The 27,733-nt window shown below is 37.8% G+C and overlaps 1 protein-coding gene across 2 annotated transcripts in view; it reads left to right on the top strand.

The window, feature by feature from the left end:
• Positions 1–10,150: 10,150 nt before the first annotated feature.
• LOC150079303 (diuretic hormone receptor-like) overlaps positions 10,151–27,733 on the top strand; it is a 310,651-nt gene continuing 293,068 nt past the window's right edge. For both annotated transcript variants that reach the window (XM_090382355.1, XM_090382354.1), the window contains exon 1: positions 10,151–10,410. In XM_090382355.1, coding sequence (XP_090238481.1) covers positions 10,290–10,410 — 121 coding nt within the window. In that variant the 5' untranslated portion in view covers positions 10,151–10,289. The remainder of the gene's footprint in view (positions 10,411–27,733) is intronic.

The raw sequence follows: 27,733 nt of genomic DNA, 5'->3' as shown, positions 1-27,733 counted from the left end.
CTGTAGTCATCTTGTGCTTTGCCAGTGGTGGTGGTACCATCACGTTTCTATTTCATGAAGACATCAACAAACGGTCGACATTGGACGGTATAGGGTGCTATAACCTGACAAGTCAGCAACGTGACATCCGAAAATAAAATCCCTCTCGAAATCAGTCACCCCAGCTATAGCTGCCATGACGAGAAACAACTAACTTATGTGGCTCACACGCTTTCAATATATACCGGACTGAGTCATTTGTTTATCTGGGAAAGTCCAAATGACCATGAAAACAGGAAGTACTTTTTGCGGATACTTTTTTGGAGCCGAGGGTAAACTAATGCGAGTAGTTTTTTTTTTTTTTTTTTTTTTTAATCGATACTCAGAAAACTCTTCTAAATCAAGCATATCGAATTTCAACAAAGTTTCACTTGTGAATAAGTGATATCATGATATGACAATCTACCAATCTTCAGTGAATGAGTAATTGTTTGGGTATGATTAGCAATATTCTTTCTAAAAGAATTTAAACCCGCACATAATTTTAGTCAAATAATTATAATACTGATTATCACGGATGGAAATGGTGACATAGAAGAAAGTGGGAGGTTTATAGAAAGGACATAGTGAAAACGAGATTGCTCAACTACTGAGGTTATAATGCTCCGACTTAAGTTAGAGAAAGAAAACGAGGTTACTTTGAACAGGAAGAAATAGACGTGTCTCTCTCTCTCTCTCTCTCTCTCTCTCCAAATCTTCAGCAACAAAAAAGGAAGCGATTAAGACAGAAATTATTACCTATCTCGCTGGAGTTCCTCCACTGAGAAATCTGGCGTACACTTTACACCCAAAGTAGATATTTAACCTACACAGTGATGGTAATGGGTTATGCAGCCGATCAATGTGATTTCTTGTATGTAGCGCACGAAGATAAATTTCTTTTATTTTGCTGTTATCAAAGAAAACTGCACTCGGAAGTTTCTTCAGTTAACGAGATGTGCGGTTTTACGAGAGCAAGCGACTTAATAGAGGGCATTACGAACACTATTTCATTTGGTTTCTTCAGATTTCATAGCTAAATTCGTCTATTTGTCAGATACAAGAACATTAGGTTTTTTCTTTTCACATTATGTGAAGGAACTAGGATGTTTGCTGTTGATTCTTTTTTAAATCTGTTACCAATAGTAACATACTGGCGTGCAGAGTTTCATTTTCTGTTAGAACTACAACGTCATCTTCGGAAAAGTAGCCTTCAGTTTAGCTGTTATTATGAATAAATATCCCTGGTGATATTTAACGTGTTTCCCAATAAAATTCGAAGCATAACACTAGTAAACATAGTAATTATCGAAGACACATCGTGTGGAACTAATTACATGGCACAGTTACGTTATAACACCTACATACATTTTAGCTTACAGAAAGTTTTAACGTAGCCTAAAGCTGCGTTACAATTAGAATAATTGCACGGTATCATTAACAGACAATGGTGGGAGGCAAAACGCGTAGTTCGAGAAACTTCTACAAATACACTAAACCATTCGCGAATTCAAACAGAACGCTTTAAGTAATTAATGAACAATGTTTGCAAGATTCTCAAAAACTGGGCAACAATCGATGATCTCAGCATCTTCTCTTGTACAAGAAACTTAATTTTGAAAACGAATCGAAATGCAATTGTAAAATACATTTATTGATGGATTTAAGGAAGTTGTTGACATGCCAATACATACACATCTCATTACTATGGTCTGTTAGTTGATTATGGGTTTATTGATGCATCAATTGCTACAGGTTGTGAAGGGAACAATACTGTGCGTTACCTGGATAATATGATACCTACTATTGGAGTTATGAACTTCTACCCACAGTATACTCGGTTTAAAGTTAAATCAGCAATGAAATAATTGTTAGTTAATCCGTCTTTCCTCGCTGATAACTAATATCGGTTTGATGTTGTCCATGGCCATCGATCTAGCATTTATAATTCTACTGTACACTTTCTTTTTTTCCCCATTTGTCAGTTTTTATACGCATACTCTGTGACTTTATTAAGTCGCAGAGAGTGAAACACGCGTCGCATTTCAGTTTTTATTAAAATCCAGAAGGAAATAAGTAAAGTACATTACAAAAAGTTGAACGAATAATGCTGATTGCGGTATTTGCAGTAAAGTGAAAACAATTACTATTATATATTATTATTATTTAGTAATTAACTAACAAGTTCATTAGTTATTTACTTTTCACTTCTATCAATCAGAGGATGAAATTTCAATTTAAAGGAATTGAACGCGCCTGAAATGTAATGCACTATGAACATTACTTATTTTTTTATCTCTCTCGAACATTGATACACATAATTCACCAGGTTGAATATCTATCGATTGCGAGAATAAATTGTAAATCGAGATTGTATTTGTTTTTCTATTAGGCATCCATAAAATGCACAATTCTTCTTCGAATGCTGAAAAGTTAATAAGCTCTAACTGCGACAGGTTATACTCTCATCATGCAGTTCGCAGGTTAAATTACTCGCAGGAATACTTGTAATACGTGCTATGTTATGGTAGCGATATAATCCGTCTATCAATTTTGTAGGCTGAGTAAGGAATTTTTACTTTTAAAGTGCTAAGAAGTGCACTGCGTGTCAACTTTAAAAGAGTAAATGGGTTAGCAACTTTTTAATGACAAATTTTGTTATAGCTCTAACGAATTGTTTGTATTTAAAGTCAGTTAGAGATAGATAGCTTTAATTTTTAAGGATAAAATGGAAAGAATTTCAAATTATCAGAAAATTTTGAAACAGGTGCATTTTAATTAGTGTTATTTATAGGAGATCAGCAGCTTTATAATGAAAATCCAAACAACTTGTTTTCCCCTTGAAACATGTACCAATCATAATGCATACTAATAATTTGTGTTGTGTTCCCATTCCAATCTGTAACTGGCATGCACCTATTCAGGAATCACGTTTGACAACAACTTTATATTTCATGATCATATCGAAGATCCCAAGCCTCAAGACATTTCGTCTTTGCTAGCTAATGAGACAGCACCTCTTGCAAGTTAATGAAGTTTCGCAAAGCAGAGGTACATTCTATTCTTACAATTCTGCACACATCTTTACTCCATGTGATTTAAATCTGGAGCTCGGATGCTGCTATTACGGTCAAACTCCTGTTTGCCTTTAATTACCGTGTGCTGCAACGGGCTATACAGAACCATCACAAATCAGTTATCCGGAGAAATTCACAGCGTTAGGAACCATACTTTTTCTGCATCCAAACTGCTTAGATAGAACTGACAATTACCATTAAGCGGTTCTTGTATAACTCGTACCCTTCATATATTATATTGTTTTGCATGAAGAATGTTCCGAGCTCGCTCTCTCTCTCCAGAGTCCATTATTCCCTTGTTGCAATACGAAATAGGTTTCATATACCCGATAGGTTTCTTCCTTGTCAACATCCTGAAGCCTTTCAAGCGCTTAGATGACAGGACCTGGTTAGTTATCGAGAGGAACTAAAAGAAATCAGTTCTAAAAAATTTAATATATCTTTTTTCAGACCTGTATCCTCAGATGGTTAGTTCCTCTCGTCTTTTCTTCTAAATCATATTACCTTCCTGTTGCCAAACGTTTTTAAGTACTCTTGTTGTTCACGTGAACTTGCCGTACAGAAGCTATGCCACCTGGTTAATGACGCAATCGACTCTATTGCAATACTCTCTCCGTGATGCCGTTGAATAATTTAACAGATCTGTTATTCTTGAATGTGATTAACAAAATTATTCCACAATTTTGTTCTTGTAATTGAACTCTGCTCCACGATTTCATGACTGTAATTCACCTTGACATTTGTCTGTGAGATGTGCTTATAAAGAATTGCTCTTTAAATGTCAACTCTTCAATCTAAAATATGTAGAAATTTAATTTAAAGATTTTTGGTACAAACTGTCCAAAAATTTTTTTTAATACTTGCATATATATATTTCGTGCAATACTATCATTGAATGTGTGTATTTGTACTATACATATATAAACCGATAACTGAACCAAGCAGCACGCCGAGTGAAATTACTGCTTTACATAACACCGAGCGGACTTTTCAAAAATATTTTAATAATAAATTAGAGATAATTATTACTAATCAGTAATCCATCGCAGTTTCAGGAATTCTGCCATGAGATTAAAAATTACACTGAAGAAAATACAGAGAGTTATCCAAATTAGAATGAAATGCACTTCTGTAATCCACTCGATTACAGAATTTAATTGAAACCGTTAGAGAAAGTACTAGATGTATCCACTTTGCTCGTGTACACACGCATTTACTCTTTCTAATATTTCTTGGAAAGTCTGCGAAGCTTGGCGAAAATGCTGCAAATATTTATTACTAAAAGTCCCTTTTCATCAAAAATATTATTTAGAAGAATGGTGATGTTTAAATAAAAAAAAAACCGTACATATTTCTAGGGAAAATCCCACCTTACGCACCGCAATAATAAATCTATGCTGTTTCTCAATTACCACAATTATCAGATTGAAACTACATCCGCATAGTATAATGGTTTCGCCAATTGTCAGTCCTTGGAGAGGTTTGGGTTTCAAGTCCCGTTGTAGATTAGGGGAATTTTTAAAGACTTCTTCAATCGGAGCTATAGCCAAACAATCTCAGGTGAAGGGTAGTGTTATTTCCCCGTGAGTTATTCCGGGTTTTCAGCCAGGACAACATGCAGATCGCTCACTTGTATAGACATAATACACGCGAATCGGCGCAGTATGGTCAAATCGTTGATGCATCTATACCCTAGCAACTACATACAAGGTGCAGCTAGAAAGAAACGAGAAATATTTTTTAAATCATTTATTATTTTAAATACAACAATTTCGATATTTATCCCCTTCAAAGTACTCTCCAGCCGCGCCTATGCAGCGCTCCATTCGCGATTTGCAGGATTTAAAACAGCAGCGGAAGTCCTCGGTAGATCTGCTGAGTCCGCAAATCGTTTTCCTTTGGGATGGATTTTAATTTTCGGAAACTGATAAAAGGCGCACGGCGCCAGATTTGATGAATAAAGCGGGCGCTCGAAGTTTGTGGTTTTGTTTTTCATTAAAACTCTCTCACTGCCACAGACGAATGACATTGCGCATTGTTATGATGAAAAAGCCATCTGTCAAAATTGTTCTTCCTGTTTCTTTATCAATGAGTAACTGTTCAGCAATTAGTCGAATGCCCATCCGATGGTCTTGGCGCATGATCTTCCGAATTTTTTCAATTTTCTCGTCTGTCGTTGAAGTTGGCGGTATTCTTGTCGTCGTGGACATCTTCCAGTTCTCAACCGTTTGTACCATTCGTACATACGTGGCTGACTCATGGTTTCATCACTGTACACTTTACGTAATATCTCCAACGTTTCTGCACCATTTTTACCGAGTTTCCCTAAATATTTAACAACAATTGTTTGCTATAAATTACGATCACTCATTTATCCGCCAAAGGGTGAAAACACTGATTCCCTTAAAGCGGTACAGTTCAATCAAAACTTAACCGATTGCGAAGAAACAAAAACTGATATGTACAGGAAAAGCAAGCTATAACACAATATGAATGTCGTTGACATGCTCAACAGTAAGGCATTGATAAGCAGCGACACTCTGTTACAGACTACTTGGTAAATACAGTTGACCAGCAGGAAGGCCGATAAATGGACAACCCTGTACAGTATTCAGTTGTTAATTATTTAATTCGTCAGCTCTTTTCAGGGGAGATAAACTTTCTCATTTATATTACTTTAATTTTTTTCATCAAAACAAAATAAAAAAAACACTGGGTTTCCACAGTTTAATTTGATCAAGGATACCAAGAAAGGACGATATTGCGTAAAACTCATTTACTCACTAAATCACATGTTATGCTTTGGTAGCTGCTATATTAGTTTGTTTCCCCCCCTTGCTGACAAGAGTAGAACTCTCTTGGGATTATTTAAATAATCTTTTTTCGACTCTTTTCAGGCTAATCTATTTGAGTGCTTCTGGATGAGAAATGTGTTTCTTACTGTTCCACAATGAGAATGTATCGCACGTATCGCCAATACATAAAGGTTCTAAGAGTGAAGTCCGTGACTACACACCGGTTAGTCTGACTTGATTTTTTTTTTTTTTTTTGATTTGGTAGTTGTTGGCGCATCGGCTTCTGTGGCCATATTGCACCTCCCAAGGTTTTTGCAGTACTTTGATCCAAGCCCGAGGCGGGAATCGAACCCGCGACCTTTGGGTTGCCGGGTAGGTACTTAACCCACTCGGCTAGCCCGGTCGGCGTCTGACTTGAGTGGAAGCGAAAATCTTAAGAGGCAATGATCAAGTATGCAATCCAGAGACATTTAGATAGAAATATCATTCTGAAGAACGCATAATACAGTACTGTTAAGGAAAAATCATGTTTAATTAACCTATTAAGTTATATTTGATGCAATTACTCAAGCTGGATGAAGGGAACAATTTAGACATAATTTATTTGGATTTGAGCAAGGCATTTGACTCAATCCCTTATGAGAGGTTATTGTATAAGCTGGAACGTGTTGGGATTACTAGAAAGATTTTAAGATGGACTGTAGGGTGGCTGCAGAGCAAAAGGTGGTGATTAATGAATATTCTTCAGATTGGTGTAACGTCAGAAGCGGCGTCCCTCAAGGATTGGTTCTGATTTTCATAAACGATTTCGATGAAGGGACAAAGGGCGTGATGTAAAAATTTGCAGACGTAAAGATTGGGAGAGTCGTTAATGATCAGTACCAAGCAGCCCTCCTTCAAGGTGATTGAACGGGCTTCAATAATGGTCAGAAAAGTGGCAGCAATGTTTTAATGCAAAAAAATGCAAGGTCTTACACTTGGGGAACAGCAGCCCCAAATTAACTTATACACTTGGTGGCGTTCAATTAGAAACACTATAGGAGGAAAAAAGGGACCTGACAAGTTACGATATGGTTAGATATAAAGTTTTCTGAGAACTGTAAACAGGCGACCAGGAAAGCTCATGGTATCCTATAGATGATTTATGGAACAATATCCTGTAGAGAGAGGAAAGTCAGAAGCCCACTGTATAAAGCAATTTTAAGACCGCAATTGGAATACTGTGTCCAAGTACAGCTATCAAATCTGAAAAATGACATTGAGCTTCTTGAAAGGGTCCAAACATGGGCAACTCTCATGGTGAGATCGACAAATGGGCTACCGTACGAGGAAAGACTCCGATTATGTGGGCTACAGAGCTTGGAAACCAAGCGCCTCAGAGGTAACCTGATTGAGGTTTATAAGGCTCTGCTCTGAGAGGGGGTTAGTAAAATGAATGAAGGCAGAATATTCACTATTATAAAGGCTTCCAAAATTAAGGGCCATAATTCAAATTACAGGACGACGAGAAGAGATTTAAAACAGACTGTACAAAGTTTTCTTTTAGCCAGCAAATCTTGGATTCTAGAAAACAAGTTGCTTCCGCAGTTGAGGCTTACAGTTTAAAAAAATTCAAAAGTCAACAACTGGATAGTTATCTATGTGAGGAGAAAAAGCATAATTTGTATTTTATTATCTACTTTTTTTTTTACCTTCGCCGGTGTAGCAAAAGCCTGTGGCTTGCTTGCACTGTATGGCTAATACTACTACTAATGGGTTTGAACGATATGCGAACAGCTTTCTTTGAGTATTCAATTGGCTTTATTTTAATCATAAAAATAAATTATTCGCTGACAATGCGATTCTTTCCATTCCCATTAGTTCACTGCGGTATCTGTCCAAGAAACAGTAACTCCATTACGAGTTCCATGAAGACTTCGAAACTTTTTTTTTTCGATTAATTTGAAACAAGAAAGAAAACTTGCTGACTGATTTCGCCCTGAATCGATCACAGCAGAAAGCCCTCCAATTACACACTTGATGTGAACAACAGGTCAGAATGGAATGGAAGCAGCTGTGATGTGATAGAAGTACTGCGTCTCTGGGATATCAGTCTCTGGTGCTGATTATTACCTGCCATCAGGATTTCCCGTGGATGTAATTACTGCTCAACACCAGAGAATGATCAATCCAAATATGTAGATATTTGTATGTAAGCTACGAATTGCTACATATAATATAATTAATTTTAGCAATAATACGGTAGCCTTCATTATATAAAGTTTAAAAGAGAATTATACGAGTATACTTTATTCGCAACAGGGGCACTGCGGTTTTTATACATGTAAATCCGTTTTCTGTATATTTTTCACAGATTCCCTGATCAGGAATGTGTTTGCTTACTACATAGGGACTGTAACCCCTACACAGTATTGGAATACTACGTTTTCCTTTCACCCGCTGATGTTCCATATACTTTGTCCCAAGTTATTCCGATTTCGTTTTTTTTTTTTTTTTTTTTTTTTTTTACATACTATTATTTCGTCAGGCAGATTTTATTTTATTTTTTCTCTAAATTTACCATAACGTTAATGTTCTGAAGGAAATATCGTTTCCAGGATTTTTTGGAGTTTCGCTTCTGAAATTTCTTCATTAATTTTTCCTACTTTCGTACTATATAGGCGGAATTTATTTCCTTAAAAACTTCAATACTGTGGTCAAACTCTGAATCGACAAATCGAGACATACCGTCTTGATGGATCCTCATTTAGCTTGCGTCGACAAGAATGGAGCATATATTTAACTTGCAAACTCAATAAACGGTCTTTTTATGGTATTGCTACTATGATGCTCTGCTAGTAAGTATAAATCATAACTAATATAAATGACAGGGGTTGGTTGGGTTATTTAGGATACGCGGCAAGGCAACTAAGCCCATGATACATCTGTATATCGCGTTTGTTGTTGTAGTAGTAGGGTTTTAGGAGCATCTGGGACTAAGGCCTTATTACTTCGTGCATATTGTCTGCAAATTGCGTGTGTTCTGAGACCGATTTTCTGTTTGCTCGAAATACCCGAGTTTCTGGGAGGGAAAACCATGTACCCATGCCTGAAACCGACTAATTCAGCCACGCTGTGAAAAAGGCCCATAAAAATTCCATGAACAGAACTCGAACTCACGTTTTTTTCACCCGGCGATCCTACCAACTGTGCTACACACAAGGGCATGGCGTTTGTTAATTGAGTGTATTCATAGTCAGCTTGCCTGTTTTCCAAGTTAAAAAAAAAAAACACGGAGCTGTAGCGAGGAAAAAATCCTATGCTTCAAAATGATTAATTCATTCACTGTCTGAACAGTCCTATCGAAGTTCTCTTCAGCGACTGTATTCAAACTACTCTCCTAAAGTGAAGGCAAGTGGCGTAGTCAATACTACATTTAAAGGAAAGCTCAACTGAAGAGATCAATAGTAGTTGTAGTAGTTTTTGAGGCCCATGAGCGGCACTCCATATTGCACCTATATAATGTCTATAAAGTGTGTATTCTGTGGTCGATTTTCTGTTTGATTTCTGGACGAAAAGTCCGAGTTTCCTGGAGAAAAAACCATTCTACCCGCACCTGCGACGGACTAACTCAGTCACGTTGTGAAAAAGGACCATAAAATTCCTCACGTCGTTGACGGGATTCGAACTCAGGTGTGTGGGAAGGACTGCGATTCTGCCAACTATGCTACCCACTAAAGCAAGAGCTCAATTACGTGGATCATTAGTAGATGTGTATTACATAAAAACTACATTTCTAAAATAAGCTACTAGTACATTAAAAGTGTAATTAAGAACAGCAATCAAGCTTCAAGAATACTGCAACAGTAAACAACTAAATTAAATCAAACAAATGCAGAATTCATATATGAAAACAATCTGTATTTTACATTTTTTGATAATCCTGTCTTTTCTGCCGTTAGAAAAAAATAGTATGCACGTATAAAGTATGATTACGCAGTTTGGTTGAAATGCAATGATCACAGACTCATGTCTGCTGTAGGTAAAATATGGCTTTAATTACGCACTGGTGTTACGTCTGAAGATTCGGCTTACTGTAGACAAAATAGAAAAATCTACATGAAGAAGCCTAATATAATTATCACCAAAGAGCTGTCATTCTGTAAGTAACATAAAGAAGTATAGTGACGTCACTTTCTAGCAACGAATCGGTGTGGCGGGTGCTAGTTCACTCTGCGTGCCTCCTTCGCAAGAGCCGAACATCTAAACGGCAGTGAATGCACCGTCGTGGACGTAGCAGCAGGATCTCCGAGTAGCGGATAAAAACTGTTGCTGGCGCAGATCAAGTCCATCTCTTAAACGCAAAGTGAAAGCAACAGCTACTAGTCCTCTCGTTGGCTGCTATGATTTTGGTGCTGACATGACTGAACTATCGACAGACGTCACAGACATGAATAGATCCATATTAATTAATGATCCACTTAAAGAGCAAGAAGTGAATTGTTACTTACATTTTTTCAACACCCCTTACCCGGCCGACAGTAAGTGTTTAATATTGTTTGTTTGTTTTCTTCTTAAAGGACATCGTGTGTAGTTGAGCATAGAGGATGGGTTTAGTTTTATATTTCTAGATGATTATTACTTCTTAAAAGAAAGTTTCATTTTTATTAAGAAACTATTCTATGATTTTTTTTTCGTGCGTAGACCTCTTTCGCTGGCAGACAATTTCATAAAATTTGTTTGAATCTGCCCACGATCAGAGGGTAGCTAACTTCTTCTGTGTATGTGAATATGCACGCTGAAATTCGAACTCCTCGCTCTTTATAACTGTCCTGGAGTAGACAAACTATTGCGGGACAGCTATAAAATTTTAACAATTTAATCTCTTTGCCTTGTCTTGCTGTTTTGTTCTTTTTCCCAACGTATAAAAATATTATTTATGGCTTCTGGTCGCGGAGTACCAAAAGCACGCGAAATCTTCTACTTAGTCTTTAAAAAATTTATCTAGATATATGTGAACCCTCTATTTATGTAAAAGGGTTTTGCCCCATTTGTATCGTATTGTTTTGAAAAGTCATTTTATTTGGCAATATACATATACATATATATATAGTTTGGTCCAGGAGATACCACAAAATGAGAAAGCATTTTTATATTCTCTATCTTGAAAATCCATCTGACTCTATGTTGCCATTTAGGAGTAAAAAGAGAATCTTTATAGGAATTGCTTGATGTTTATTTCAAGAGTTTTTTCTACAGCAGAGTGTCTTAGATGTTAACTCATCGACTTTTTTCAAGATCATGTCCAAGCCCTGGACAACTTCAGTTGAACGTTACTTCCACCAAAAAAAAAAAAAAAAAAGTGTTCAACAAATGACAAAGTTTCTAAATAGTAAACAAAACAGACTAGTGATTAAACTAAAGTTGCAGAATCTGCCTCCATACCTTACTGACTTCGGATTGATGTTAATAATAAGATCATAACATAACGGAGTATTATTTAATAGCTTTACGTTGGCAATTTCAGTGGTCACTAGCATATAAATACATTGGAGCCAGTTTAAGATGTCAACCCACCTAAGTTGAAATTGTTTGATCTCGAAAATGGTTAAAGTTCGTCTTCGTAATATGATTTCCCGTTTGCAAGGTTTAAATTATTTATTCCCTTAAAAATCATCTTAAAAAGGGTTTCAACTGTATACGATGATTCCATATATTTTTCAACAATTTATCAATTAACATATTCCTGGTGGGGAGTGATATTAGGGTTAAGTTTATGTGCTTAAAAAACCGAATGGTTTCAGTCTGAAATGCAGCATTTTGATGTTGAAGACCTAGCATGACTACTCTACCGGAATTATAAAATTGAGTTTAGTATTAGCAATGGCCACATGATGCAAGGAAGCCTATGGCTTATGCTGCACCACCCAAAAAAAATAAATAAATAAAATAATAAAATAAATAAATAAATAATAATAATAAACAATAATAATAAAATACCAAAAAAATAAAAATAAATAATAATTAATAAATAAGAAAAAATGAAATGGACAACCTAAGCGTTTCCCTCCTCCCTTAGGTAATTATCCAGCTGACCTTTGAATTTCCCCAGACTGTCAGCCTCTACCACCCATGTAGGTAACTTATTCCAGTAATTTATAACTCGCTGGCTCAAATAAAACTTCCTGCAATCCAGTCTAAACAACTCCTCCCGTAACTTGAAATTATGGCCCCTAGTTCTAGAATCATTTATAACCGTGAAAATTTCGTCCTCATTCATTTTACTGATGCCTCTCAGAGCCTTAAACACCTTAATCAAGTCTCCTCTAAGGTGCCTAGTTTCCAAGCTCTGAAACCCACATATTCGAAGTCTTTCCTCATATGGACGCAGTTTTGCCGATCTCACCAGGCGAGTTACCCGTCTTTGGACTCTTTCAAGAAAAACAATGTCTTTCTTTAGGTGCGGTCTCCATACTTGAACACAGTATTCCAAGTTGATTCGTTTCAGTAACAGAATATTAATCATACACCATTTATTTCACCAAATTAGTTTACTAATCGGTGGCGAAAAAAATTGAACCAAAGCTTCACATTAGAGAGTAAGAAAGGTAAAGTGCAGCCATTATCAACCCACTGCAGGATGGAAGCCTCCTCAACAATTCATGTTGAGGGAAATGGACCTTAGTCTGCCACGCTGGTCCAGTGCGGGTTGGCAGATCGACCGTATTCAGCAGTCAGGGGCTTGAACCCCGGTCTACTCAAAGAGCGTGTGCTACTGCACTCCCGCTCCTGACCACTCGGCTACGGAGGCCTTCATTAGAGAGTAGGCGCTTTTATTTAAAGGAGGGTCTCTAACATGAAGCTCGATTTTCTAAAAGAGTGGAAGTTTGGAGACTCGCTAAGTGTTTACCATTTTAAAAATTTGTAAATCTAAGTGATCATCGAACCTGAACTGAATAATACATTTGTTATACTTATTAGATGAAGAACCTGTACATTTAATAGGGAATATTTCTTTCGTGTTTCACGCCAGTATTTTGACATTTGTTTCAATTTTGTAGTCTGCAAAGCTATTTTGAGATCACAAGAATGGAAAAATTTCTCGATGGAGTAGTAACAGGAGCAAAGGTGACTCTACGAATAAAATATGTGTATAAGCATGGAGCTAAAGTCAGATAATATTAAACACTATGGAGTGTATTTCATGAGATCGATATCACATTCTGTTCTTTCTAGAACAGAATGTGAGAAACAATTAAGACTAGAGCGGTAACTGAAAGTGATGATGGTGATCCATCTCTCACTCCACCTTCAAACTGAATGTTGAACAGGATTGAGGATTTCGTGTAAAACTAGGTAATCAGCTATTGACACTGAATGCCACTTCAAGCATTTTATGCTCTGATTGAGTAAAAGTGGATGAAAAGTGCCAGTGGGATTGAATTATCTGGTTATATTAACGAGGGCTTCCGTCGCAAAATTCCGGTAACAGAATCGATTGTTTGTACACGCAGTTGGGTATCCTATTACTCTTGCTTCCATTTTTAATGGTCAGAGCGAGAAGCAATTCCCTTTACTTTAATGTAATTAGTGGTCTAGTAATTACCTGAAGCGCTACGGCCAAAAGAGGCATCGCCGCTATTAAGCAAACAAGGTAAGTAATGAGGGGCTCACATTGAAGCAGCAGCAATGCTTAAACTATCAAGAGTTGTTAAAACAGGGACTAAATATCATTCTATCCTGTAAATTATGATAATCAACACATACACACAAAAGGGAGGGAGGGAAGGAGAGCGATTTTAACCTCTCCAATGTCGTATATATATTTATTTATGATATTTCAATCTTCTTATTGCTACGTTTGTTGTACTTAGATTTGCTATGAGTTCTTTACCATTTCCTTTATTTCTCTTTTCTTTGTTCTCTTCTCTACCGAGCCTCTATTTATATAAGGCTAACTGAAATGGCATTCTTCGCTAGCTCTCCCAAGAATACCGACGTATTGATCCGTTGTTCTTGTATTCCCAAAGCAAAACCGCTAGTCAGTAGGACCGCTACTCACCACCAGATCCTTTTTTGGAAAGAAATTTACCGTCTCATATGATACCTTAATCAAAACTTATCCACGATGCGAACTAAATAGATAAAATCGCGAGATTTAACAGTAAAAATTCGTGAGAAAATAATGAACACAAACTTTTTTTTGTTGAAAATAAATAAAAATACTTCTCCCATTAAAAGGTCTATTTTGGGCTTATAAATAAATAAATAAATAAATAAATAAGATCTTTATTGTACAGTACATCGGTACACGCAGGTACCACGACCATACAATACCCTTCACGGCACCATGCCAGGGGTTAACAAACGGCAGAGATAACCTCGCCGGAATTATAAAGATTAATTTTTAAAAAATTAATTAAAATTAAAAAATTAAAATATTAATTAAAATTAAAAGATTAATTAATAAAAAAAAAAAAAAAAAGTACTCATAGCAGATAACATTGACTTGAAAGGAAAACTAATACAAAAATAACAAGTTGTGATAACAAAAGATTTTCCTCGAGTCCAGTTTTCTGAGAGTCTCTTGCCCCGCCAAACCGATCTGAGATCAGTTGGTAGTTGTGGAGACCACGTGCAGATCTAGGATGATCCGTCTATACTTTTTATCATCTATGATTTTAAATAAGTCAGCATCCAAGGATTGAACCAGGTGGAGCTTCTGATAAGGGAGGAACCGATCTTTCAAATGTAGTCTCGAAGGAAGAGCAAGAAGCTTGGGAGTGGAGCGGAGACCTGGTTGGGGAATCCGCCAGCACACGGTGTCCCAAACGTTGGGTGCTGAGACTCTCCCGGAAATCATTTTTACGGTGAAGATGAGTCTTCTCTCGTGCATTAATGCTGAAAACCTGGTTAAATTCAGCGCGTCGGCCATCGGTGTTGTGCGCTGCTGTGGTGGGAGATGACACTTCCAGGTTGCCCACTTCAGGAGCCAGTATTCAGCGGCTTTTAATGGTTTAATTGTGGTGTCTGCAGCTGAGCCCCACAACTCTACTCCATACAGTATACTTCCAAAAACCATCATCCTGATATACATTTTTATCAGGTTTGTGTTGTCAATGTGTAGCAAGTGCTGCTTGGCAACCCACCGTTTCTTGTTGAATTTAGCACAGAGTTCGTCTATATGATGATGGAATCGTAATTTTCTGTCGAAGATTACACCCAGATCTCTTTGCTTTTCAACGCAGGGGATCGGGACTCCGTCAATCGCAGGCTGAATTATGGTTGGTATGGGTTTAAGAGAGAATACCATGATGGCAGATTTCTCAGGATTCACTTGCAGGTCAAAATTCGTGAGGTACTGCCGTACTTCTGATAAAGTCTTGTTGATGGTTACTGTGGCATTTTTGGCTTCATCGGTCAACTTTATTTTTGTGAAGATCTTTAAATCATCTGCATATGATATCATATCTGTTCTATTGTGTATTAGTGGGTAGATGATAGCAGTGAAAAGAATTCCGGACAGGACTCCTCCTTGTGGAACGCCTGTTTGTATTTGTCTAGTATACCTTTGTTTTCCTATGTACATTTGGATGATTCTATTCTGAAGAAGGGATGTCAGAAACTTCAATACTGGGCCTGTGATGTGATAGTAATTTCGAAGTAGTTTGAGCAAGGCTGGGATGTGAACACTATCGAACGCAGCTTGTAGATCAAGATATGTGATTGCCATTTCTTCTTTCTCCTCAAATGATCCAAGGATTGCATTAGTAGTCATAATCAGGTTACTAACTGTTGATCTGTCTTGCAACGAATAATGAATTTGCTGGGGCCTGTGCGGGAGAATGTGCGTGGTAAGTGTTTTCAGTACTGTTTTTTCAAGTAATTTCAATAGACACGAGGAACGAGAAATGGGTCTAAAGCGCCTGGCTTCAGTTGGCTGGGAAACTTTTGGGAGTGGCCTAACAGAATATAAATTCCATATTGGAGGAAAAAATTCTCCTTTTAATATGCTATTGAAAATTATTAGGAGGGGATCACTTAGAAATGGGCTCAAACATTTAATGATAAATTGTGGTACTTTGTCGATTCCCGCTGTACCAGTTGCAGGCAACTTATTAATCGCAGATAAAAGGTCTTGTCTTGTTAATTCAATGGTTTCAAGTGCGTCTCTGGGCATATCATCATCAGACATGGGAATATCACTGGGCTCATGTTGGTTTAGCTGAACTCGTGCAATAAAGTCCATCCACCTTTCGGGATCAAACTGTGGAGGGAGTTCACAGTATTTCTGTCGGTATGGTGGACAGCCCTTATGAAGTGTGGTTTCAATGTGATATTTTATGGCTTGAGACTTGAGGCGGTTGAAGTTTGCTCGTCCTTTGGAGTACGCAATTCGGTCTGGAACTAGTCCTGTCATTTTCCACTGTTTGTACAGTACCTGTTTAAGCTTAAAACTGTTGCTCAGCTCAGGAGTCCACCATCCTCTCGTACGTTCAGAGATCCTTATTTTCTTTGAGGCTGCATAATTAGAAATTGTGATGAGCCAGCGAGTTAAAAGGTCTAAGGCAAGTTGATTATCACATTGCTCAAGTGCATTCCAAGGAATTGCAGTGGCTGCTTCTAAACATTTAGTAATGTTGAGTAATTTTGGGCTCGTTATTATCTTGGTGTGGACCCGAGTCGAGACGTTGTAATTTGGAGTCGGAAAATATAAGTTAATTAAAATTGGCATGTGATCAGATTGAAAAGCTATTTCTGTTGTAGAATCAAGTTCACAATTGCTTGATGATAGCACAAGATCAAGATGGTGATCACCTCTGGTCGGGAGATTATTAATCAGATGGATTCCTAATGGGTGAAGGTTATTTAGCAATCTGGACTGAAGATGAACAAGTTGAGGGGAGAAGTTAAAGTCTCCACAGATAACATGCCTTGCTGAGTGATGGAGCCCATGAATGAGCCAATTAGTTATCTCGTCGACGGTTTCAGCATCGGGTCCTGGAGGGGTGTATATAACTGCAAAATCAATGCGAGCAGATTTAAATACGCATGACACAATTAGCCCTTCGAACTTAGTGGACTGACTATTATAATTCTTAGTAACAAGTATGTGCGGTGTTTTGTAGAAGAGTCCCACTCCACCTCCCCTTTTGTCCTGTCTGGAGCAGAGAATCACATTATATCCAGCCGACACTGCATATGGAAATTGCTCCTCATTTCGGCCAAGCCAGGTTTCTGTTATGCAGAGCACATCAAACTTGTGCGAAAGTAGAAGCTCTTCTACAGTTTCAAGCTTGTTACGGATGCTACGGGCATTCTGATAGAATATAGAGATGCTATTATGTCTGGGGATATTCCTTAGTATCCTCTGCGGTCTTTTTCTCTCTTTTTTTAAGGCGTTTCTTTCAGATATCCTAACAGGAATTATTTTGAATTGGCTTCCATTCATGATTTCTGTAGTGAGTCAGCTAGTGGGGTTGACTGGACCCTGAATGTGACCGTGGCTTGATTGGCTGTGCCTCTGAAGTCTGGTGGGCGGCGAGGATTGAAAGTAGGGCCTGATGAGGAGCCCTTGAGGCCAAGTGGATGGCTGACACAGGATTTTATATTGGGTACTGTTGCAGTCTAATCTGAAAGATGAATAAGAAGGCCATTTTGTGGGTAGTTGGTATACATCAACGGATATATTCAAATGATCACTTATGCCATTTTTAACTTGCTCAGAGGTTGTGTGTGGAGCCAATCGTGAGATGAATAGGCTTTTGCGAGTGGGTTGTTGGTCGACGTGTGCTACGTTGCCAGTAGTCTTGAGCCAAGAAGTTGGGGCTGTCCCAGTTATATATGATCTTCTCGATCTCTTGTTTCTTCGTGTCTCAGGTACCATCCTTGCCGTTTGGCGCTTTTCCTTCGTTGTGTTTCCTTTGGATACGTGAGGGGACGGCCCGGCGACAGCCTCAGCCCACGAGTGGGGGCCAAGGTGAGTTTCTGTAGGAGTTTCCTGACAGTGTCTACTAACAGAATTGGGATGAATGGTATTTGTAATCATGGATCTATCCAAAATTTGATTCGGTGCGTCAAGCTGGCGAGGTGTGCATGTTCGGCCTGCTGTAAAGAGAGCTAGGGGATCTACACTTGCAGCGTTACTTTCATAAGTTGATACCTCATAGGTTTCTTTTTGATTCCGCATTGGGTTCTTTTTCAGTGCGGAAGTCTGATTGTATGCTGTTACATCATTCTCGTTATGTGTCATCCCATTGGTGGGTATAGAAGAGGTGAATGGGAATCCTGCACCTTGGCCTAGCTTCGAAGTGAAACTATTCATAGTCATGCTCTTAAGTTCTTCAAGTTGTCTCTTCAGATGAGATACTTCTTGCAGGATCTCTAAGTTTTGAGCCCGCAGAAACTGGTTTTCGGTGAAGAGATCAGCGACGCATTCAAAAATTCTTTCCATCTTACCTAACGTAATCCTTGCATTATCTATTTGTAGGGCTGTGATAGTTCTCGTGTGTTCAGTGATGATTTCTATAAGGCTTCTACTAATTAAATCGTTAGTGATTACTTGGTCAGTATTGGCCATCGGGCTTTCAGGCATACTAGTTTTTGTGTTAGAGCCATTACAAGCAATGTCTGTTCCGTTTTCGTTAGTAACAACACAGTCAGAAGGTTCGGCAGGCGGTAATGATGTCAGTGATGTGAATTTGTCGACGTCAGTGTCTTGGATACTGTTGTCTGCTTTCCGTGGGTTTACGGTTTCATTCTCTCTGTTGATTTCGCTCGTTCTGTTACAAATATCACATGTCCACACCTTTCGCCGTTCTTTATTCAGCTTCCATAACACTGTGGGGGTGCACGGCTTACAAAATCCCCTCTTGCACGAAAGACAGCTCAGAAATACAGCTGATTTCACCACCTTACAGATAGCGCAGTTGAATTGATTATTTGGCATTTTTTCCGTTGAGTATTCTCTTTCCAAAGCTCTAAGTTCAGTTTCCACAAACTGCTTGATTAAAAAAATGCTCAACCAGGGGAATGTTCCGTAAAATTAGCTGGAGGCAAGGATTAACTTTACTACCCTTTAGCAGGTTACTCTTGGGAATTAGCGTATTACCTTTGACCTTGTTCTTCTCGCATTCAGAAACGGGGTTAGATAGGCTTTGAGCGACTTCTATATACTGTACTTAGCGATAGTCTTAAATAAAATTAATATAGACGATTACCTGAAAACAATCATATTCAGAAGACGTTACTATGGGATCTGCGACGATGAGACGAACCATCTGATATAAATTGCATACTTGCGAGAATAAGAAACACTGTATTATTGCAAGATATAGGGAGAACTTCGTTCAGGGCGACCTTACACTACTCGCGCATGCACTCTATATCTATTACTTTAATCGGAGCTCATTCGCAAGCTGCCACACACTATACGCGCACGCACTTGCTCCAATTCAAAACTTTATGTACGTATCGTATTCCCAGCAATATCCACTAGGCCTAACTGTCAACAATGCGTGTATGACTTCAGCAAAGCGTTAGCAAAATGCTAAGCCTAAAGGGATTAGGTAGATGACGAGAGAGTACAGATAAGATAACCCTCGTAATAACAAAATTTTCTCACCCACGTAATCCTCTTGCGAAGTTCTTTGAGCTGGCACACTTTTCCGGTGGAAGAAAACACTTTAAACACATTAAAATAACTCAACATTCAGGAGCTCCAGAACACGTGGCTACACTGAATGACGGCCATATTATCTCCTTATTATCTTCTTATTTTTCTTCATATCGCATAACCCCTGACAAAAATAACCCCAACAGTAAAATTTCAAAACTGTCTTCCTCATATTCAGAATTCTTGTATTAATCTCAGTCGAATTTTGTTGTATGGATGCAGTGAATTATTACTTTTTTGATGTCTCCTACCTTAGTAAAGATCCAGTAGTTCATTTCTCCTTAAAATGGAGAAAGGATTGTCTTTTATTTTTGAAGATCGCATACCAAGATTTCCTTCTTTCGTTACAAAGAACTCGACACCTACACGTTTCTTCAAGCACATTTGCATCTTTCTAAAACTCCATAATGACATTTTTAAAAGAACAACTCGGGATATCGCTTTTTATCTGGAGGGACATGCAGATTCATTCTTGTAACTTTGCACATCATTGCGGGGAGTTTGCTTTTTTTCCTCTTTCAACAGACAGAATGAAGATAACTAAAATAAAACTAAGAGGATCAATAACACGGAAGATGGAAACAAGTTAATTCTGAGCACGCAACAGTATACTAAAAAAAGAACATAAGTTTACTGTACCTTCCGCTAGCGGAAAAGAGAAGAAAACAAAAGGAGCGATGGATGAAGGATGCAAAAACTGTACCGCCATCCAATAAAAATTAATATCCAACGAAGATACAACATAAAAAATTGGCAGAAGAAATTTAAAATAAAAATATAAGAGAAAGACTGCACTCGGAAACTCTTAAACTATGATATTCTAATATATTAATAACCAAACTTTGTTGAAAAAGCAAGAGGTCTAACACTGAACCTTAATGGAAAAAAACATACTGTATGGAAATCCTACAGTTTCCTTTTCAGTAGCAGGTAGCACGTCTTCAACAAAAATATTCTTAAGGCTTTTCTAATTATCTATATAGGATATTTTTTCGCTCGCTAATTTTGTGCACTCAGAAACAGTACATGATTATTAAACATTTTATTTGTACTAATATGAGGAATTCATGATACACCTTTCTTGGCACATATATATTAATACATGTTTGATATAAAGTGAAGAAAATTTTAACATTCATTACATTGGCAAATATCAATTTTTAAAATTAGAGATCTAAATTACGAAAAATGTAAGACCTATTGTCTCCCCACCCCAAGCTTTAAAGGAATTTTATTAGATAATAGACTTCTTAAAGGCATCTATTTTGCTTAAAACAATTTGCCTCCAACAACATATTGATTAAATTACATCCAGAATTCCAAAATCTATGGTCTCGTCAAAAGTTGACAACTCTGTCATTTCTCTCACGGTGTCCATTACAAATAAATCACAATTCTTCGTCGCTGTGCAAAATTAAAAAAAAAAAAAACCTCTCAACACAGAGATAGTTACAGGTCTTTTCTTTCATCATATGTTGGTAGTACTTGAGCGGAGGAAACCAAGGACGCGAGACATTAGTATAACGTTTCAGTAATTGAGTATAGTCTAAATCTTTTAAAAAATATTGGATTCATTGAGAGACTTTAAGCTTAAAAGATTATGGATACGCCGTGCTTTTGTACAAAGCAGGCATCCTAAAAGTCATCGATTGGTAGAAGGGTTTAACGAAATCCCCATAGGAAGATTCATTCGAAGCTGTCTGGAGTAACTTTGTAAGGTACCTCACAAGGAAATCCGCTGTTCTACCTCTCTATGTATACGTTAATTTCCGAATTCTTGATGTCAGAAAAACCCCAGCTGATCTCAAGTTTGTCTATAAAACTCACTCTCCAGAACTACTGCAACTGATCAACTTCCATGTCTCTTCTAGGCCAACCAGACATCAACAGACTTTCCATGTCCATCGATCGATATTGTTATTTGGTTTTTAGGAGCATTAGCAACTAAGGCCATATTGCTCCGAGAATATGCGGTGTTCATTCCCTGACCTTTCCGCATCCTCCGTATTTGTGTGGTGACGGACTCGAACCCCGAGTCTAATCAAGAAGCGTGTGCTACGCACTGCTGCTCCTTCCCACCTGGCTACGGAGGCACCCATCGATCGAACTGTGATATTATGAATAAAGTGGTCTGTAGTGCATATTGTTTTAATCAAATAAAATATGTGGTCGATTTCCTGTTGTGTTGATTAAAAAATCCGAGTTTTCAAGAGGATAAACCTTTCTGATACTTTCGTGCGCGCTCGATAACTCAGCGGCGTAAAGAAACCCATAAAACTTCTTTCATCTCAATGGGATTCAAACGTTGGTCTTTCCACACGTTGTGAGGGTTTGTTGATTGGATTTTTTGGTTTTACCGCACATCAGAAGTTACAGCTATATTAGGTCAAGGTGCAAAAATATAGCCATCATAACCAAGTATCATTTGCGAAGGTTCTTTATCTGTGTTTTTGAAATAAAGTAATTCATTGTAGCTCTCATACCTTGCTATGTTCGGAAACTGGTTCATCTTCACTGCCAAATTGGTTAATGGTGAAATCGATCACTACATAACCTTTTTCCAATTCAGTTCTTGGTGCCGTGCTTTTTAAACCAATTTCATCCATTTTTTTTTTTTTTTTTTTTTTATTTAACACGGATTTAACTATTTGTTTTATGATTCCTTGACACTTGAGCATTGATCAACTCTGCGCTCTGGGTAGGTATTTTTAGTTCAGAAACTTCTAAATATATTAAGTTTTGCTGATACATATAAATACGTTAGTTATTGTTCACACAGGAGTGGACTTATATCTACGACTGTTTTTAGGCATGTGGATAGCCTCCCGTCCATACTCTCGTACTGACTCTAACAACTGGTAAGTCTATCCATGCCCATACATATGTTAGCATTCGTATAAATAAGTAGACTACTTATTTATATACCGGGGAAGTAAATTGTGAAGCATAATCATTGAGCAATAAAACTTTTGATATGATTGGTCATGGCTATCATCGAAACTCTCAGAAATGCATGCCTTTCAGTTATATTATTGTTAAATCAGTTTATTCGACCTTGGTTCCCAGAAGAAGCCAGCAGGCCAATAGGAAGAATTAAATATTGCAATCCTTTAATTTCACATAAATCCATTTCTCAGCTGTGTCTATTACAATACAATGTATTTCACATTACAGTAAAAGTTGCATTTAATGAATTTCAGAAATAACGAATAGTATACAATGAACCAAGCTTTCGTCCGAAGGAGACCCAGTGATGCAGCTGCCTCAGTGTATTTACTCTCAAGTTAAAATATCGTAATTAACAATAAAGCAAAATTAACTCAAAGGTAATGAGGAAGCCGGACTTGCTTTTGTTATCAATATAGTATCATTATAACCAGATAGAAAAACCGAAATACTTGAATCATTTTTGTTCTCTTTTATAACAACTGAAGTAACTTGTACAAATGTTTCAAGTAAATCGCGCTTACAGTCCTGCTGTTATTAAGAAACTGCAAAAAAAAATTAAATTCATGTGTCTTACGCACTTTACAAGATTCATATCGTAGAAAGCATATGGGTGATAGGCTTTTTCTCATCATCACTTTTATCAACTTGCCGAATGTTTCAGATATCAGCAGGGTGTTATTTGAACGCCTAGCGAGGGAACTCAGAGCTCTTCAAATTCTCGATAAACCCCAGTCATAGTTTCCACTGCTACTATACAACATGGCAAAATTTCAAGCAGTTCTACTCTAACATAGCTAGTAAGCACAGTGAAATGCAATATTACAACATGTAAGATTTCTCACCTAGGGAACAGAAATCTAGGAGTGAGTTACAAGCTAGGAGGAGTGGACTTAAAAGTAGTTCAGGACAAAAAAGACTTGGGGGTTACGCGATGCAGTCCGACATGAAATTTTCCAAGCAGTGGAAACACGCAGCTAGAAAGGCACATGGCCATATCCATAGTATATAGGATCTTCGCAAGTAGAAAAAGAGATGGCATTGTTCATTTATACTAGGGGATATCAAAAGATTTGTACCTTTACCTAGAAATAATAGCCCTAGAAAGGTGAAACTTTACAGGAACTTTAATCCTTTTCTATGTACTGCCCATGTATGGTAACACATTTCTCCCATCTATGAGTCAGTTGTTTAATGCATTGATCATAAAAGTCCACCCTTTTTGCCTGAAACCACGATTCCACTTCATTGATGACTTCCTGGGACGAATCAAAGCGGCGTCCACGCAATGATTTCTTCATTTCTCGAAACAAGAAGTTTAAAGGTGCTAGGTCAGCAGAATAGGGTGGGTGCTGCAGTAGTTCGAAGCCGCACTGGGCAACAAAGTTGGTGGTAGCAACTGCCGTGTAAGCCGGTGCCTTGTCTGACCGAAGACGGACATCTTTGGTTAATATTCCACGCCTTTTCACCTTCAAAGCATCGCGTAACTTTTTCAAACGATTTCTGTAGTATTCTCCCGTAAGTGGAACCACGAGGTAGGTAATCTGTTAGGATAACCCCTTTTCTGTCCCAAAACACGGACAACATCACCTTCTTCGCAGATGGAGTGGTCTTTGCCTTTTTGGGAAGTGGGGAGGAGGTGTGCTTCCACTGCTTTGACATGTCTTTAGTCTCCGGATCATACTGAAACACCCCAGCATTCGTCATTTAGTATTAGTCTTAGTATTAGCAATGGCCACACGGTGCAAGGAAGCCTATGGCTTATGCTGCACCAGCCAAAAAATAAAGATAAATAAATAAAAAAAAATAATAATACAAAATAACAAAAAAAATAAATAAAATAACAATAATAATAATATAACAAAAAATAAAATAATGATAAAATAATAATAATAATAAGAAAATAAATAAATAACAATAATAATAATATAACAAAAAATAAAATAATGATAAAATAATAATAATAAGAAGAAAATAAATAAATAACAATAATAATAAAATAACAAAAAATAAAATGATAAGAATAAAATAATAATAAGAAAAAATAAAATAAAATAAATAATAATTAATAAATAAGAGAAAAGGACAACCTAAGTCCTAAGCGTTTCCCTCATCCAGCTGACCTTTGAATTTCCCCAAACTGTCAGCTTCTACCACCGATCTAGGCAACTTATTCAGTAATTTATTAACTCGCTGGCTAAAATAAAGCTTCCTGCAATCCAGTCTAAACAACTCCCCCCACTTTAAATTAATGCCCCTAGTTCTAGAACCACTTATAACCGTGAAAATTTCGTCCTCATTCATTTTCCTTATGCCTCTCAGAGCCTTAAACACCTCAATCAAGTCTCATCTAAGGTGCCTTGTTTCCAAACTCTGCAACCCGCATATTCGAAGTCTTTCCTCATATGGACGCCCTTTTGCCGATCTCACCAGGCGAGTTACTCGTCTCTGGACCCTTTCAAGAAGCACAATGTCTTTCTTTAGGTGCGGTCTCCATACCTAAACACAGTATTCCAAGTGTGGTCTAATAATAGCTTATACAATGGGATTATGACGTCCTTATCTCTACTAGCAATTGTTCAATACATCATCGATAGGACAACATGGGCCTTCCTTGAAAACTGTCTACAATGTTCAGAGAACTTAAAGTCTGATCGTATCGTAACACCAAAGTCCCTTTCCTCCACTGCCGGCTTTAGTTCAACTTCTCCAAGTCTATAAGTTATTTTGGGGTTACTGTTCCCCAGGTGCAATATCTTACACTTGCTGGATTAAAGCATATCTGCCATTTTTCTGATCATCCCTGAAGACTATCTAGGTAACTTTTAAGATGCCATGCTTGGCGGCGATCATTAACCTGCTCTACCAATCTTTACATCAACTGCAAATTTAGACACACGCCCTCTATTCCTTCATCGATGTCATTTATGAAAATCAAAAACAACAGTGGTCCTAATACTGATCCTTGGGGAACCCCACTTCATACATCAACCTAATCTGAGGAATAACCATTTATCACAACCCTCTGCCTCCTGCCATGAAGCCATCCAGCTATCCATCTAAGGATTTTCCCTGTGATTCCAGCCTATTCCAGCTTATAAAGAGCTTATAAAGTAACCGCTCATGTGGGACTGAGTCAAATGCTTTGCTGAAATACAAATAAACAATGTCGAAATTATTCCCAAAGCTCTTGAGTGAACCTGTCAAAATAGCTAACCAGATTAGTTAAACATGATTTTCTCTTTACAAAACCATGCTGAGTGTCCTTCAGAATTCCACGTCTATCTAAATGATCCTAGATTCCAACTCTGATCATTGTCTCCATGATTTTAGCTCCTACTGAAGTTAGACTAACCGGCCGGTAATTTCCCACTTCGCTCTTTGAACTGCCCTTATGTATTGTAGATACATTGGCACTTTTCTTATCCAACGGAATCACTCCCTAGTCCAGTGATGCTCTCACAATTAGCCGAAATGGTTCAATGCACTCACTTGCCGCCTCCCTTAAGATCATAGGGTATATGCCATGAACCCCAGGAGCCTTACTGGCCTGTAGGCTCACCGGTTTTTTTTATTATATAAACATATGAAATTTCAACATCATTAATTACATTTTTTTTCAACTTCAATCCTATGATTTCTCATTGAGGGTTTTTCTTCTGTAAATATCGATGCAAAGAAACTGTTGAGTTCATCTGCAACTTCAGCTGGGGTATCAAATACTATCCCACGTCCATTACATGAGGGTCCAATCTGGTTTGTTCTCTTCTTTGTATTTATATATTTGAAGAATTCCTTATCCCCCCCCTCTTTGCCAGCCTAACCTTTTCTGTGGTACTATTACAGATCAATTTGTAGCTGTTATACGCTTCTGTATTTTTTATTGCTCTATAACTTTTACATGGACTCTTTTTCTGCTCAGTTAATTTGCCAACTTCATTATTTATCCAACTTGGAATCATCCTCAGATTATATATAAGCATGCGAAACGTCTGAATCCGGGAAGGCTTTCGTCGCGCTCAGGCCGCTTTTGATAAGCATGACCCCCCCCTTCTATCTTCCCTATCCTTCCTAAATACATTATACATACCGTACTGAAACTCGTCAACCCCTATTTCTGGGTGGCAGCACGTTTCCGTAAGCCATGTGTCAGCGTTACTTATCCTAAAGAGCAGTTTTTGTCACCAACCCATCAAAAAAGATCTCAACATCCGCATTACACAAATCCAACGGTTGACGAGAACATTGCATTCGACACTGCTTCTGCAAATTCGTCAGCAATCTTGGAACCCATCGTGCAGAGACCTTAGTTTACGGGTCTGTGGGCAGACCCATAACTAATTCCCACTGCATTTGCGATGAAATGAATTGTCACACGTCTGTCGCTCAGCACCAGCTGCTCAACCTTTGCAACCGTCTCACTGGCAGTGGATGTTGATGGCCTTCTTCTCTTGGCTCGTCAAAGACACTTCTACGGCCGCACTGGAATTCCCGTTTCCACTTTTTACAGTGTAATAAGATGGATAATTCTGCCCATACACAGCTTTCATTTCTTCGTCAATTTCCTGAGCTTTCTTGCCCTGCAAATGCAGAAACTTGATCACTGCTCGATACTCCACTTTGTCAACCATAGCGTCCTTCCTCAGATTCCGGACTCCACCTCTGGTGTGCGATCACTTACGGGAATTAAATTTTACATGTTAGTTTAGTTAATATGTAGGCAAATTATATTAAAAACGGCACGGCATCTTCTTACTGATGTTTTATCTAAGTCAGGGAACGAACTTTTTGATACCCACCCCCTCGTACAAGACAATAGTGAGAACACATTTAGAATATTGCGTTTCAGGTCTAGATGCCACACTTAAAAAAATACAGAGCTTATAGACGGAGTTGTAGAAAGTATAAGACAGGCAACTAAATTGGTAAGGGGTGCTAATCCATGTGCATATGAAGAACGGCTTAGAAGCTGAGGGCTGCAAAACTTTACAACTAGACATCTTGGGGAGGACAGATTGATAGAGGTAGTATATAAGGGCGTGAGGGAATCAGTAAAATAAACGAGGGAGGCATATTTTTCCTGTTAAAAGAAAGAAGCAGAGGACACAAATATAAATGTATGCAGAAAACGTCCGTTTTCCTGCTTCATTTAGTTTTTATAATATTACTACTAAAATACTACTTCCATTAATGTTTTTTATGGTTTTTATTATCTCATAATACAGACTGTTTCATAATTTTCT

The sequence above is a fragment of the Mastigoproctus giganteus genome, chromosome 10, assembly GCF_048544385.1.
Source record: "Mastigoproctus giganteus isolate SK-2022 chromosome 10, ASM4854438v1, whole genome shotgun sequence".
NCBI classification, from domain to species: domain Eukaryota; kingdom Metazoa; phylum Arthropoda; class Arachnida; order Uropygi; family Thelyphonidae; genus Mastigoproctus; species Mastigoproctus giganteus.
This window is presented reverse-complemented; position numbering and strand designations above follow the sequence as displayed.